The sequence below is a fragment of the Bos grunniens genome, chromosome 11 (assembly GCF_055505025.1).
Source record: "Bos grunniens cultivar Pamir isolate PY7600 chromosome 11, Bosgru_T2T1.0, whole genome shotgun sequence".
Taxonomy (NCBI): domain Eukaryota; kingdom Metazoa; phylum Chordata; class Mammalia; order Artiodactyla; family Bovidae; genus Bos; species Bos grunniens.
The window spans coordinates 40,093,959-40,111,071 of NC_141175.1; the positions used below are offsets into that span (position 1 = coordinate 40,093,959).

General features: G+C 36.7%; 1 protein-coding gene across 4 annotated transcripts in view; it reads left to right on the top strand.

The window, feature by feature from the left end:
- The window catches only part of GFPT1 (glutamine--fructose-6-phosphate transaminase 1), a 64,544-nt gene extending 51,680 nt beyond the window's left edge, over positions 1-12,864 (top strand). For all 4 annotated transcript variants that reach the window (XM_086326250.1, XM_086326251.1, XM_086326248.1 and 1 more), the window contains 5 exons: positions 1,931-2,045; positions 3,126-3,253; positions 3,828-3,995; positions 5,295-5,456; positions 6,629-12,864. In XM_086326250.1, the coding sequence (XP_086182376.1) occupies positions 1,931-2,045; positions 3,126-3,253; positions 3,828-3,995; positions 5,295-5,456; positions 6,629-6,673 (618 nt within the window). In that variant the 3' untranslated portion in view covers positions 6,674-12,864. The remainder of the gene's footprint in view (positions 1-1,930; positions 2,046-3,125; positions 3,254-3,827; positions 3,996-5,294; positions 5,457-6,628) is intronic.
- The last annotated feature ends 4,249 nt before the right edge of the window (positions 12,865-17,113 follow it).

Below are 17,113 nucleotides of genomic sequence, written 5' to 3' on the forward strand. Positions count from 1 at the left end.
TGGATAAAACAGATATGTATATGAATCACTTCTTTTTTATCCATTCACCTATACACACACACACCCACACACACAGTGGCATACTACTTAGCCATTAAAAATGAATGAAATTTTGCCATTTGAAATAACATGAGTGGACTTGGAGGATATTATGCTAAATGAAATAAATCAAAGATAAATAATATATTGTGTCACCTATATGTGGAATCTAAAAATATAGGAATCTAAAAAATACAGCAAACTAGTGAGTATAACAAAAAAGAAGCCGAGTCACAGATTTAGAGATCTAGTAGTTACTAGTGGGAACGGGGAAGAGGAGAGGAGCAATATAGAGGTAGAGAATGAAAAGGTACAAGCTATTATGTGTAAAATATGCCACAAAGTATAATATAGGAACTATATCCAGTATTTTATAATAACTATAAATCAACTATAATCTTGAAAAATTATGAATCACTATTTTGTACTCCTGTAGCTTACGTAATATGATACATTAAGTATTACTTCAATAAAAATAAGTTTTAAAATATACAGAAGTCTTTCTCTGTAAGCTGACAGTGGCTACTTAGAAATGTATGGGTGTGTGTGTTTGGAGAGGGGATTCTATTTTTTAACAACTATGTGTTAGTCACTCAGTCATGTCTGACTCTTTGTAACCCCATGGACTGTAGCCTGCCAGGCTCCTCTGTCCATGGGATTCTCCAGGCAAGTACTGGAGTGGGTTGCCATTTCCTTCTCCAGGGGATCTTTCCAACCCAGGGATCAAACCCAGGTCTCCTGCATTGCGTGCAGATTCTTTACCATCTGAGCCATCAGGGAAGCTATAAAAATACTTAAAATACTTAAAAATAACTCTACCAAGAAATGTGTAAGATATTCATAAATGTTTGTCAAACAGATGAAAACTATATAACTTTTTTTTTTTTTTTTTAAATGGGCTTCGCTGTGGCTCAGTGGTGAAGAATCCACCTGCCAGTGCAGGAGATGCGAGTTCGATCCCTGGGTCGGGAAGATCCCCTGGAGTAGGAAATGGCAACCCACTCCAGTATTCTTGCCTGGGTAATCCCATGGACAGAGAAGCTTTGGTGTGGGCTACAGTCCCCGGGGTTGCAAAAGTCAGACATGACTAAGCAACTAAACAACAACAACATATAACTTTCTAGACTTTTAAATTCCTAACAAATTGATAGAAACCATGTTTCTGGATGGGACGATTGTTTTGTAAATAAACTAAAAATGTGAGGCAGGATCTGTATTCTGTGACATAGCTCTAGTATATCAGAGAACTTAGGCTACAGGAAGTGTCTAAGGAAAAAAGCAGAAAGGGACAATGGAACCAACAGAATTAAGAATATTTAATAATACTTAATTGATGTTAGGGTGGAAGGACTGTTTATGCTAGAAAGTATGACCTAAAGTTAAAAAATTAAAACTTTTGTGTCAATACACACTATTATAAAAGATTAGCCTAAACTGGGAAAATGTATTTGAAATTTAACGAGATCTTTCAAGACCAACTGAAAAGAAAATAAACCAAGTCAAAAAAAAAGCAAGTGAAGAATAATGAAATTAATTTTCAATAGATAAAATGACTGACTAACATGAAAAATCTTAATTTTTTGAATTCAAGGGCTGTATGATGAAGTAGTAGTGAGAGTCTATTGTCCAGCTGTCTGGTAAAAGTTTGTTAAAAGGATAATTCTCCACATTGCAAAGAATGTGGTAAAATAGGCATATCTCATATTCATGTACAGCTAACAGGAATGAAGAGGGTCTGGGCACTGTGATTGCAGGTCTTTAAGATATTCACAATCCTGTAACCTCAGTGGAAATTTTTTGTTTATTTTCATCTTTTTTTTTTTTTTTTAAGTTAATTCCAAGTTCTTAAAATGCAGTGCAGCTAATTCTGCGCATTCTTGTGCTCTTTCAGGCATACACCAGCCAGTTTGTATCTCTTGTGATGTTTGCTCTTATGATGTGTGATGACAGGATCTCCATGCAGGAGAGACGCAAAGAGATCATGCTTGGATTGAAGCGGCTGCCTGGTATGAAGACCCTTACACACACAGTAGTTATTGTCTGAGGGAGTGGGGGATGGGTGAAGCTGTGGCTTGTACCTATTTAGTCAGTAGTATCTTTTTACTTTGTACCTGTTCATTTAAAAACCCCGCACTGATAGCACAGAAGATTAGAAACATTGGTGTTTTACCGATTGTTACCCGTATGGGCTGGAAGAAGCACAAGCTGGAATCAAGATTGCTGGGAGAAATATCAATAACCTCAGATATGCAGATGACACCACCCTTATGGCAGAAAGTGAAGAGGAACTAAAAAGCATCTTGATGAAAGTGAAAGAGGAGAGTGAAAAAGTTGGCTTAAAGCTCAACATTCAGGAAACAAAGATTATGGCATCTGGTCCCATCACTTCATGGGAAAAAGATGTGGAAACAGTGTCAGACTTTACTTTTTTGGGCTCCAAAATCACTGCAGATGGTGATTGCAGCCATGAAATTAAAAGACGCTTACTCCTTAGAAGGAAAGTTATGACCAACCTAGATAGCATATTCAAAAACAGAGACATTACTTTGCCAACAAAGGTCCATCTAGTCAAGGCTATGGTTTTTCCAGTGGTCATGTATGGATGTGAGAGTTGGACTGTGAAGAAAGCTGAGCGCTGAAGAATTGATGCTTTTGAACTGTGGTGTTGGAGAAGACTCTTGAGAGTCCCTTGGACTGCAAGGAGATCCAACCAGTGCATTCTGAAGGAGATCATCCCTGGGATTTCTTTGGAAGGAATGATGCTAAAGCTGAAACTCCAGTACTTTGGCCACCTCATGTGAAGAGTTGACTCATTGGAAAAGACTCTGACGCTGGGAGGATTTGGGGGTAGGAGGAGAAGGGGACGACAGAGGATGAGATGGCTGGATGGCGTCACCAACTTGATGGACAAGAGTTTGGGTGAACTCTGGGAGTTGGTGATAGACAGGAGTCCTGGCATGCTGCAATTCATGGGGTCGCAAAGAGTCGGACATGACTGAGCGACTGAACTGACCCATATGTTATTATTATATTGTTTAGTATATTGTCCTTGTTTCATAGATTTTGCTAATATTACTTCTTAACAGATTTGATTAAGGAAGTTTTGAGCATGGATGATGAAATTCAGAAACTGGCAACAGAACTTTATCACCAAAAGTCAGTCTTGATAATGGGCCGTGGCTATCATTATGCTACTTGTCTTGAAGGGGCCCTGGTAAGTCTTCTCATTTCCAGTTGTAGTCTGTTGACTCATGAACCTGGCACATAGTCATATTTTCAGACTGAATGAAATAGATGGAACTTTGACAAAAGTGCCTTTATATTTACACATTCTGATTTGTTTACCTTGAGAAAGTATAACAGAATACTTAATTCAGAAATTGAAAATCAAGGAAGTACACTTCAGCATGAGAACTTGGGTTTAGAAAGTAACTTGGGTTAATGTTTTGTCCACATGTGAATAAAATAAATAATATATTCTCTAGGTGTGAGATTTGAGGTGAAATATGAAACAATTAGGAAAACAGTTACAAAGAAATACGAGTACACTTGTGATAACCTAAAATCTTCAAAAAGTCCTTTTGGAGCTCTAAAATTCCCAGCTGCTTGTTAACATTATAGAAATAATGATCAGTAAATGTATTAGCTCTGTTTGTACATCACAGATCCTTTAATACTGTCTGATAAATAAGACAGGGATTTCCAACAGCAGATATCTTGTGTAATATTTATGTAAGAATGGGTTTTTGAAAAACAGACTGAAGACTAATCTAGTTCTTTCCTCTTAGAAAATCAAAGAAATCACTTACATGCACTCTGAAGGTATCCTTGCTGGTGAGTTGAAACATGGCCCTCTGGCTTTGGTGGATAAGTTGATGCCTGTCATCATGATCATCATGAGAGATCACACCTACGCCAAGTGTCAGAATGCTCTACAGCAAGTGGTTGCTAGGCAGGTAAGTCGGGGGCTACTGTGAGGACACAGGCTGCACGTGCAAGGGATCTTGGTTGCATTACGAGAATCATCCTGAAACCATCCCAACCCTCCCCCCACCCACCCAGGTCTGTGGAAAAATTGTCTTCCACAAAACTAGTCCATGGTGCCAAAAAGATTGGGGACCACTACCACAGAGCTTCTATTTCCTTGACTTATGCATGAGACTTACCACATGGGATTGTGAGTTTAAATAAGCTTAAATAAGTTTAAATCAGTGTGGAAAATTCTGAAAGAGATGGGAATACCAGACCACCTGACCTGCCTCTTGAGAAATCTGTATGCAGGTCAGTAAGCAACAGTTAGAACTGGACATGGAACAACAGACTGGTTCCAAATCGGGAAAGGAGTATGTCAAGGCTGTACATTGTCACCCTGCTTATTTAACTTATATGCAGAGTACATCATGAGAAACTCTGGGCTGGAGGAAGCACAAGCTGGAATCAAGAATGCTGGGAGAAATATCAATAACCTCAGATATGCAGATGACACCACCTTATGGCAGAAAGTGAAGAACTAAAGAGCCTCTTGATGAAAGTGAAAGAGAAGAGTAAAAAAGTTGGCTTAGAGCTCAACATTCAGAAAACTAAGATCATGGCATCCAGTCCCATCACTGAATGGCAGATAGATGGGGAAACAGTGACAGACTAGTTTTTTTGGCTCCAAAATCACTGCAGATGGTGACTGCAGCCATGAAATTAAAAGACGCTTACTCCTTGGAAGAAAAGTTATGATGAACTTAGCATGTTAAAAAGCAGAGACATTACTTTGCCAACAAATGTCCATCTAGTCAAGGCTGTGGTTTTTCCAGTAGTCATGTATGGATGTGAGAGTTGGAATATAATGAAATCCAACCAGTCCATCTAAAGGAAATCAGTCCTGAATATTCATTGAAAGGACTGAAGTTGAAGCTGAAACACCAATACTTTGGCCACCTTATGCGAAGAGCTGACTCATTTGAAAAGACCCTGATGTTGGGAAAGATTGAAGTGGGAGGAGAAGGGCACGACAGAGGATGAGATGGTTGGATGGCATCACCGACTCAATGAACATGAGTCTGAGTGAACTCCAGGAGTTGGTGATGGACAGGGAGGCCTGGCGTGCTGCAGTCCATAGGGTCGCACAGAGTCAAGACACGACTGAGCGACTGAACTGATGTCAATGAGGCCACATTGAATTGAGCAGTGCAAAACATGCATGTTCACGTGTTACAGCCCTGCCTTTACTTAACCAGTGATCGTGCCTGTGATCTCTTTCCCAGGGACGGCCTGTGGTGATCTGTGACAAGGAAGACACTGAGACCATTAAGAACACAAAAAGAACAATCAAGGTGCCCCACTCAGTGGACTGCCTGCAGGGCATTCTCAGCGTGATCCCTTTACAGCTGCTGGCCTTCCACCTGGCTGTGCTGAGAGGTTATGATGTAAGTGACGGACCACTGTGGAAATTGAGTTTCCTTCCAAATTTTTAGCAATAGAATTTGATAATTCCATCATACATACATCTGTCACCTGTTGTAGTTCCATGGCCCAGTTTTGTCAGTTACATCCTGACATTTTCACACCCATCGAACCTGAAGGAGTTTTGGACATAAGCTCCATCAGGGGAGATTACCTCCCTGGGGACTCTCCACCTGTTTTCTTTCTGTGTTTCTCAGTGGGGTAGCTCTTGGAAATTCTTTGGGACTTCCTCACACATTGAAGGACTCTCAGCATTCCTAGTCCCTCATTCATTGTGACAACCACAGTGACAATCAAAACATTCTACTCTTAACAGTCTCTGTGGCAGTCACTATTATTTTTCTGTTAGGACTGCATCACTGCCTCTGAGCTTTAATCTTGAGGGTCCAATTGTACTTACTGTTCCACATTTTCTGAGGGCAGAAAAATGGATTAATCTGTATTTAAAAGATTTTAATATAGATTCAAGTCAAAAGGGCTCCTTCTGCTCAACTTTTGGTTAATCTAAAGAATCTATTCCAAAATCACATATAGCTAAAAATTTACTAAAATGTATCCTTCTATTGTGTTTTGTATAAAAAAATAAATATACAGACAGTGAATGCTGAAAAACAAACAAAAACATCGCACTCTTATACATTTCTAGTGTCCCGGGAGAGGGATGCCAGCTCATAGAGGACCACAGAAGTTTTCCATGTGCTGAACTGGGTCCTTTGGAATTCTTGTTCTGAATTGATTTCAGGTCGTTTTAAGATGCATTATATCACTATATTTCTAATCGAATTCTTTGTAGTCTCTAGTAAAGATGGTTAATGAACAAGTTGTTTTCTATTTTCATGGGGTTTCTTTGGTCATTTATTTGGCTGTACCAGCTCTTAGTTGTGGCATGCAGGATCTTCTGTTGCAGCATGTGAACTCTCAGTTGGCATGCAGATGGCAAATCAGTTGGCATGCAGCATATAGTCCTCGAGCAGGGATCAAACCCAGCCCCCTACATTGGGAGTGCAGAGTCTTAGCCCCTGGACCACCAGGACAGTCCCTGTTCTTATGTTTGTATAAGCAAAAATAATTTGTTGATGGCAACTGCCACCCCAGTTTGTATCATCTCTCAAATCTTACTTTTTTTTTTTTGCAGGTTGATTTCCCTCGGAATCTTGCCAAATCTGTAACCGTAGAATAAGGAGCATCTGAAACTGGGCGATTAAGCAACACAAGACACCTTTGTATTTAAAACTTGATTTAAGATATCACCCCTTTAAGCCTTTTTTAGTAAATCCTTATTTATATATCAGTTATAATTATTCCATTCAATTTGTGATTTTTGTGAAATTACCTCATATTTTTCCAGTGATTTGTGGGGGAGTTTGAATAGTGGAATCTATGTTGGTATCGGTATCAGAGAGATTTAGCTCTCATTTTCTTTAAAGGATGCTGAGAGTTGGATTTTGGGACCCTCCACTTCAAACTGAAAGGATTGTGTGTTATTAAAATAATTGGCATTTGTTTCAGCATACATTGACATTTCATTCAGGCCAATGAAAGTGTGTTTAATTGGAATATTTAAAGCCGGTGACAGTGTACTTGGATATTTAATTAAGGTTTTGCTAAGTTATAAAGAAAAAATGCCATGATTATTTTGAAATTTATTGTTTGTTTTTAAATCAGTCTATGAAACTTAAAAACTGAAAACTTCTTCATGGGATTTCTGAGTTAATCTTAGTCTCTCAGATTTATTGCCTGTTATCTGTAGATCAAGGTTTCTTAGGAAGCTAAGAAGTATAGTAGTGCATTGGTTTTCTCCAGCTCTTAACAGAGAATGCTTGTGCAATTTCATAGCACAGACTTTAAATCTGAGCTGCTTTGAACAGCTGACAATATGATATTAAATTTGAAGATGGGATACAGATAAGTTGGATATCCTACTTCTTGTTTTTTTTTTTTAATCTCCTAAAAATGGTTTTGGTTTCCTTGTATCTGTAGTTTCTTTTTAAAAATTACTGCTGAAGGACATTCTATCTTGTTCTTTGAAATCACCACAGAGAGTTGCTATCAAATATGTCAAATACTGATGTTCAGAATTCTCTTCAGTTTTGTCCCAGAGAAGAATTCCTTACAGTTAATTTTAACTTCCCTTTACTGCTTTGTTGAATCAAACTCTAGTACCTGCATGCCAATTTGGAAACTCCTTGCAGTTATTTGGAAGATTTGCAAGTCTTTTGACTAAAATTTGGCTAAATGTATATGATGGGCTAAAATTAGAAAAAGCTATCAGCTTTACAGTGATAGTAGTGAAGGATTATATAAAATTTTTAGTATTACTTTCTAGGTATTTTTCTCTCTGAATATTCTGTGTTTTACCCCTGAAATATACTTAGGAATGAAGAAAATATAAATATAAAAGGGATATTGAGGTGCCTTTAGCTGGCTAGTGTCAGAAATGGAAACTTAACAACTTAGATTAAAAAATTTAGAGTAGAATACTAGTTTGACACCCAAAAAGTTGTGAATAATAATTTCTTCACGGAGCTTTCTAGCAACATCTTGGGCATCACAGGGCAGTGTGTTTATGTTTTGGTTAAGTCCTTTTCCTTCAAAAGTTTTCATTTTTAAATTGCAAAGGTAATTAGCCTAATAAAGTTAGCTGAGCCTTTCCCATTTTCTGTGTTTGAACTTCTAGTAGCTGTTGTCAGAGAAGCATAGAATTCTGCCTTGTGTTAGCGTTAGAGAAAGCACTGGCATATTTTGAGGTAATTCAGAAAGACTCTTAGATTGAGACTAGAAACCTGTTTTTAAAATAGGATTATTATTCATGTCATTATATAGCTACTGCAGGTATAAATTTATCTATTTTAATTGTTTGTAATATTATTTTGTGTAGGCCTGCTAGTTTTAGTCTGTGTGTAGTGTCATCCTTAACTATGTTATTTTAGCATTTTTATGCACATGATTTGTATGGATTTGTAGCATTTCTGAAGTTCAGATTAGCTTTCTAAGTGAAACTGATATGTGAAGTCAGTCATTAGTTTTCAGTCTGTTTCCTCTCCCTCTTTGTGTGTGTGTGTTTGTGTGTGTGTGTGTGTGTGTCTTTCTCTCACAGACACACACAGATACACTTCAAGCTAGGATAAGTTCTAAATCAAATCTCAAAAACCAGTAGTAAGAAAAAAAGAAGTGGTATTTTCCAAACAAACATCGTTTTTCTTCCCTACCCCTTTTTCTTGCTCCCTACACTGTTTAATGTAGTGATTTTTAGATGCTTTTATGAATTATGAACACAAAATAATGTAATGAGGCAAACTGCTAGTAAGTGTGGATGCTCAGATAAAACCAATGTAATAAGTATAAGAAAATCATTTTGGGGGAAAGATATTCTACAAAAGGAGTCCTTCATATAAGAAATTCTTTCTTGTAATACATTTAAAATTAAATTCACTTTTGTATAACTTAGTACTCTTTACCCAGGCCATGAATCCTTTTTAGGCCAAGGATCATGTTAGCATCTGACACGTGGCACAGTAAATGATTGTTACTTTGACATCAGTCAGCTCTTCCGTCTGTTTAAATCACCTATGCCATAGGAATAAATAGTTGAAGGAAAGTTAATGTTAACTGTCTTTGGCTTGTTATAACTCTGTCAACAGTGTATTATGTGAAAGTCACTGTGCCAGAAACTGAAAAATACATCCTGTTTAAAGTCCACTTGTCTCCTTGTGTACTTACCGCTCCTGGAGACTAGGATCATTGGAAGGTACAGGGTGAGAGAGTGGAAAAATGGAGTTGAGCTTTTAAATGTTGGGAGTGAATTTGTTCATTGAAATGATGGTTCAGGTTTTGGTGTATATCATGTTCCTAAGAGGTGAAGTGCCTTTTGCAGAGTTAACTGTTACCACAGGCTATAAATCCATGTGTCTGTAGTACTGTAAGGAACAGCAGTTGTTAGATACAAGGTGAAAACAAGCAACACAACTAAAAGGGAACTGACACAGGTGACACGTAGGTGAGACTGTTGGTTAGAGAGCTAATAAAGATTTTCTTTAAGGTTCTTAGAAAGATGTTTCTGAGATGATACTGTTTTAACCTTTTGAATACAGATCTCTTGACCTGAGTTAATTATGAGGATGAGAGGAAAGGAACCCCTTTAGCTCCTTGGTTATATTCCTTTGACATATTTCTAGTAACTCTTGAAAGAGGGAAAACTATCTGAAATGTTGACTTCAGCAAACATATTTTAAGAAGTCCTTTGGGTTCAGTTTCCTTTGTCTCTCTCTCTCTTTCTAATTAGGCTATATACTATAGCAGTAAAAGGGAAAGACTGAGGTTAATTATTATATGCTACAGCTTAAGTGATTTTTCTAAAGAGAACAATGTCATTGAAAGTGTTTATTTAAAAAGAAATCACAGCTCACATTGAATTTATGAAGGCCAAAGAAATTGAAGGGAATGGTAAAGGTAGATAAAAAAGTGTTATATCCACATATTTAATAGATTTTTTTTTATATTGGAATACCAGGTAGTGTTTTACCTGTGAAAATGTATTTCAGATTACTTTGTTTTCTTGTGTTAGAGCCTCAAGTTAAAAATTGTAACAATTAAATCATTTTTTCCCGGAGTATTTAAAGATTGTTAATATGACAGTGTTTCTCTAGCTTGACGAATTTAACTCTCTTTAGATCTGTGATGATAACCAATAGGATGGATAGTACTAGCTTTGAACTGATAGTATCCGCAGTTAAAATAAAATCATAGTTAACTAGCAAAACTGTCAAGTTATGCCATATTAACTTGTGAGTCTGTAATAACTTGATATCAATGTTATGGAATATACGATAAATAATGGCTAATGAGAACTTTTTAAGAAATCTTAAATTACCTTTCTTACTATACTAGTTTTCAGAATGAATATAAAAATGATCCTGTTAGCCTTTTAAAACTGTTCTGCAGTAGAAATTTTTTTTTTTTTTGCTTAAATAAAACTTTTCATATTTGTTTAAGTTATATTTCTTTTGAGCTGGAAGTTTTAGAGTCATCCTGGCTTTGTTTCAGTTTTCTGTTCTTTAAGATGAATGTTTAGTTTACTGAGCCACTTAGTCATTTCTTCCTCATGTCTTCTCAGTCTAATGACTATTTCTGAACTGTGAATAAGTTACCCAAATCTTGCTGCGAATTACATTTTTAAGCAGTTTGCCAATATTTGAAGTATATACATGTTTGTTGTTGTGTTAAATATTGTATTGTACTAAGATTGTAGCCAATGTTTAGTTGTCAGTAAACATTTTTGATGCTAAAAGTTTATTCATCACTGTTGCTTTTAAAAAGAAGAAATATTACATTATATTCAAAAGTCATGTCTTCACTCCAACTTCCCAATTACTTTAAAAAGGATCATTAGATAAAACAAAGGCTCTACTTTTTCTGATGTTATGCTCTGTAAATATTATACTTACTCAAGTCTTTTAGACTTGTGTGTTTCCAGCACATTTACAGGGTATACAGTGATCAGCAACTTTAAGTTGTTGATAGTTGCAAAAGAAGGGTGTTTAGGATGGGTGAATAGTAAAATAACATATACTCCAAATCTAAAGTTTCTGTCATATCTGGCAGTCTATTAATTGTAGAACAAAGAGTCCTTTTACAGGATCCTTTGATAAACAGCAAGCTAAAAATCTCTGTCCCTAGTGCTTACAGCACTTGCTGTGTTTTGCAGGAGACAGAGTTATGCCCAGCGTGGTTTGAATGAATGGATATGCTGTGTTGCCTTCCCATAGAATTGAGCCCAATCTTTCATCTCTCTTTTGCTCTGTGTTGCTCTGCAGCAAAGCCCAGGGCTGCCACACCAGCATGAATCATTTTTTCCACAGGCCACATTTTTTACATAAAATTTAGCTTTACTTCTAGTGAAAAGTTTTCTTTAAATCCTCTTCAATTCACTATCAGTAAGTATTTACTGAGTACTTTTAAAGGCCAAGAAATAATTTCCCTAGAAATTACGAGGCCACTTTTCATTGGAGTGGATTTAAGGAAAAATAAGTTCTTTAATTTTTTGGATGAGTGAAAGAAGTCTTTATTAAGTTTCTCTCATTATCCATGGTTAAACTGTTCTATCTCACTTCAAAAAATGACGTAGAAGCTTTATTAGCTAGCTTTAACAAGCATCCCAGAGATCAAAACTAATCTTGTAATAATATAAGAAAAGTTGCCAGGTTATAGGTCATTTAACCAGACAAAATTTATTACTGTCTTTTTGGTTAGCATGTATACAGGAGATTTTTCCCACAGTTGAAAAGACACGTTTGTGATCTTCATATTAACATGATTCATTGACTCAAACACCAAAGTTCACACATGTATTTTTTCATAAAGAATGCTGTTATGCAGCCACATTTCCTTTTCCGTATTTCAAAAAATATTTGAATATGGAGCATGGATATGTAATTGAAATATGGAATAAAAAGTGGAGCTTGTAAGCAATTGGAGAAGTGCTCTCTGGATAAAATGATAGCTATTTCCTTCCCATTCATTTATCAATCTGCCTTTATATATGTTTATAAAAAGTAAAAAACTTTTACTGTTAGGAGGAAAGCAATTGGCATGGTTTCATATGTTTTTAATTTCTGTTGGGTAGTGAGTATTGCATTATTTCCAACAATGCAAGTAAGTTATATTGTGGAACTCACAGCAATTGTACACCCGGGGGATCTTTAGGGGTTAATTTTTGCCTCTGTCACTCAGCTTTGTATGTTTTGAAATGGAGATAAATACTGTGTGGTCTTCGAAGGAAAATGGCCAAAATTCCCAAAGCTTGTAATATAAGTAAATACTCATTGAGAGTTCTAGATCCATTGTACCGAAAAGGCAAATGATCACGTGTTCTTAACTAATGTGTTCTTAATTTGTGAGACCCAAATGTTGATTTCCATTAATTTTAGATTGTCATGCAATAGCCAAGCTTCAAAGGTCTAGATTTGTCAGCATCACTACAGTTTCTGCAAACAGCCCCTTTGAGGTGACACTGTTGTTGGCATTAGGAAAAGCCAGTGTGGCAACAGTCAAGGATGTTTTACTATGGCAAGTTCAATGTGAGATGGACTCATTAGAAAACTTTGTCTTCAAAGAATGCCCCACACTGGGATGGAAAATAGTCTGAGACAATAAAAACCAGTTTCTAGGTAAGCAAAATTGCATTAAATTCAAGTTTCTTTCTGTGTTAGACTTGAATGTATCTAGCTAGTGTGATTTATGGGGGCTTTTGGTGGGGTTTTTTCCCCCTATTTGCTTTGTGTGTAGAATTGTTTTGAAATACTGAGTATATTTGCTTTGAATTTTATCTCTTTCTGTTTTGTATTCAACCTTTGAATAAAATTGTAAATCCAATATTGATTTTATTCTTAATTTACTTTTACCGCTGCTGTGGAAAAACCAAGGAACTGTGGGAGATCTTTGTAGGTTTTCTGTCTGAAGTTCTTGGTTATTAACTTGGAATCGTGTGTTACTGAATTTCAAAGCATTTCTTTCTTTGAAAGAAACAATTTTAAAACTTATTCATATAGATTGTCTCTTTTTGTGCTTTAAGTGAAGTGGAAAAATATACTGGTCTCTGAAAGCAGAATTGACTTTACTGGTACAACATTAATAATTTAAATACTTTGAGTTGTTATCTTGGCAGAAAAGACAGGTTTATATCAATTTATTTGCAAATTCCTGAGATTCCCCAAGATAGAGAAAAGTTAGCTGCCTTATGGAATTACGGAATAAAAAATGGAGATTGTAAACAATTGGAGAAGTGCTCTCTGCATAGAACTGTAGTTACTTTCTTCCCATTTGTTTATCAGTCTGCCTTTGTATATGTTTATATTAGTTAAACATTGGTCTCTTCAGTGTGATGTTCTGAAGTTAATGGTTCTCAACTTTGTTTGGGCTTAATATGCTGAAACAAAATAGGGGCTGCTCTGAGAATGTTGATAGTCACCCTATCAGAAGATGGAGCTGATATTTAATGGTAATATTTTAAAAATTAAAGATCTATAATGGCTTAGCTTGTGCTCAAATAGGATGCCTGAAAATTGGATCAATATTTAAATGGATAATCTCTTTACAAAGTTTAACAGCCAACTGTTGCTTTCTTGTCCATCTTACCTTATGTTATCCAGTGTACTGGGTACACCAGATATACAAATCATATGAGAAAGACCTAAGGATAAATGGGCTTCCCTTATAGCTCAGTTAGTAAAGAATCTGCCTGCAATGCAGGAGACACGGGTTCGATTCCTGGGTTGGGAAGATCCCCTGGAGAAGGAAATGGCAATCCACTCTAGCATTCTTGCCTGGAAAATCCCATGGACAGAGGAGCCTGGCAGGCTACAGTCCATGGGGTCGCAAGAGTCAGACATGACTTAACAACTGAACCACCACCAAGGATAGATGAGCTCAGCATAAACAAGATATATCTCTGTGCCTGAGCCCATGACTGCCATAGTAGTTGGCTAGTAAAATACTGGCTGACCTAAGTTATACTCTAAATAGCATTTTCCCTCTTATTTTTTCTTTCAATGTCTTTGCTTGCTCAATTAAAGTTTGGTCAAGAAATCATAAATCACTACTGGCATTTCCAGTAAGAAAGGATTTAATATGAGAATTGGGTTTACACAGGCATTAGGTCTGAGAAATGCAGATCAGGGAGGAAACAAATCTGCAGGAATTGCAGGGGACTTCTGTTGGTGATCTCAGTTGTCCATAGCACTGGGGTGAGTTCTCGGAAAGATGCTTGGAAGATAATGGCAAGTCCCGCATTAGCTGTCTGATGCTCATTAGTCTGTTTGCAATTGCCATTGGAGAATATTATTTGTCCTTTTCTTTTTCCTTCCAAATTGTGTTCAAATGATTCTCACTGGAGAAATCGAATGGGATATCTGTGTACAAGTATCCAGTAGGAGGGAGAATTTAGAAGGGTGGGTATAGTATATATAGAATATTCAACAGATGTTGTCCATCACAGTTCACCCTTTGGAATACACGGTGTCTTTACTTACCCTTGTATCCATATTTAAGTTTCCAGAAAACAAAAAGAATATCATGATTCTGCCTGATATGCAGCAACTATCCCTGTTGAAATAAAGATGTTCTCAACTTCTTCCCAGGAAGAGATACATTTCGTGAATTTCTCTGTCCATCTCTGTGTGATGTTTTTCTTTATCTGTAAAAACAATCCTCCTTGTTATAAAAGTCTTATATAGTCTTAAGTGGAATAATTGGAAGGAGAAAGGAGAAAAGTTGATTAATTATATAAATATATATATATCTCTCTCTCTCAAGGAAAAACAGTATACATTGCTACTAAGTCCCTTATTTGTATAAAAGTCCATAGTTCTATTATATAAATACATGCATGCAGATACTTACTTACAAATACGTACATTTTCTCTTCCATTACCTGTTTTGTGCTTCCTTAGCTCTCACCCAGCACTCAGGTAGTTGTGATATTTGCCAGAACCTTTTGCTTCTCTCCTTAAACCTCTTCCTCCCACCCATTCTTGTACTTAAGCTAGGGGCCTATATGTGAAAAAGATACCAGCAAGAATTTCTGACAATATGGTAGATTAGATGACCTGAGGAACTTCCTAGGACAAATTTTAATGCTGTATAAAAGTCCAAAAAACCCACATTTCCTTTATATAGTTAAATTAGTTGTTAAGAAGAAGAAAAAAAGGAATTCTAAGACACAAAAGGTAAGACAAATACTGAAGCTGATAGTTAGACTAGGAGAGGGGGGCATTGGTTAATATCTTGCTGACTACATCGTTCAGTTTTAATGGGTTGCATATGGGAGATGGGAAACTAAGCCATGGGTTGGAGAAAGGTGGGAAATCAACCAAAATGGAAAATGACATGTTTGGTAAAAGAGTAAATTAGGAAATAAAATTGTCAGAGTTATTGTGAAGAAAATGCAGGCCTCAACTGAGGGTTGTGGATGAGAGAGAAATCTGCCATGAGAATCCCATGGGAATTCTTACCACAGCTAATCTCCACGTAGGCTTTGTGTAGAAGTTTGCCGTACCCGTATGTCCTAAAAAGCCTCAAACTGAGTTTCTTTCACAGTGATTCCGAGTTGATGGAGTCCCAGGAAGCAACTCCAAATCCTTGCTGGAGGAGTGTGCTTTACCACAAACCACAAAGCATTCCCACTAGTATTCCAAGAAACAAGCTCAAATCCAAAATCACAAACATGCAAGAGAAGAAATTACAAATGGCAAAATCAAACCTTCAAAGGTTGCAGAAATTGGAAGTATCAGAAGCAATGTGGGAATAAGACAATTATGTATGTATGACAAAAGAATAAGAGAAAATAATGTCAAGGCAGAGTTCAGGACTAAAAATGAGATGTAGAAATTAGAATGGATAAATAGACATAATTGAAGAGAAAATTAGGGAACTCAAAAGAAGGTCTGGAGAAGGTTTGATGAAGCAAAGAGTTATAGAAAACGAATCAAAAGTCAAAGCTTTTCAGAGAATGTCCTAGACCAGATTAAAGGCAAGTTATGGAATTTAGGGAGCCCCCAAAATCCAAAGCATTAGAAGAAATTCCATTCTTAGATACATTGTTTCAAAACCACAGAAAAAGAGACCTTAAAAACAATTAGAGATAAGTTAAATAAGCAGGGTGACAATGTACTTGTCAGCCTTGTCATACTTCTTTACCAATTTTGAACCAGTTCATTGTTCCATATCTGGTTCTGTTGCTTCTTGACCTGCATACAGATTTCTCAGGAAAGAGGTAAGGTGGTGTGGTATTTCCATTTCTTTAAAAATTTTCCACAGTTTGTTGTGTTCCACACAGTCAAAGGCTTAGTCAATGAAGCAGAAGTAGATGTTTTTCTGGAATTCCCTTGCTTTCTCCATGATCCAGTTTGTGCTGGCAATTTGATCTCTGGTTCCTCTGCCTCTTCCAAACCCAGCTTATACACCTGGAAGTTCTCAATTCACGTACTGTTGAAGCTTAGTTTGAATGATTTTGAGAATTACCTTGCTAGCATGTGAAATGAGTGTCACTGTGCAGTAGTTGGAACATTCTTTGGCATTGCCCTTCTTTGGGATTGGAATGAAAACTGACCTTTTCCAGTCCTGTGGACATTGCTGAGTTTTCCAAATTCGCTGGCATGAGTGCAGCACTTTTCACAGCATCGTTTAGGATTTGAATTAGCTCAGCTGGCATTCCATCACCACTAGCTTTGTTTGTAGTAATGCTTCTGAAGGCCCACTTGACTTCATACTCCGAGATGTCGGTCTGTAGGTGAGTGATCACACCATTGTGGTTATCCAGGTCATTAAGATCTTTTTTGTATAGTTCTGTGTATTCTTGCCACCTCTTCTTAATATCTTCTGCTTCTATTTGGTCATTACCTGATGAGACATAAGTTAGATTATCTCACCCTATTCTCCGTGCCTCTCTCATCCTCTCAGGTGTATTTTCCATCTTTTTGTCTCTCTGTGAATCATTCCAAATGATTTCTTCTAATCTGTTTTCTGGTTCACTAGTTTACTCTTATCTGTGTCTAATTTGTTTTGAAGGCAATTCTTTGAGCTTTGTTTTTAAACAACTTTATTAAGGACTACTTTATATACCATA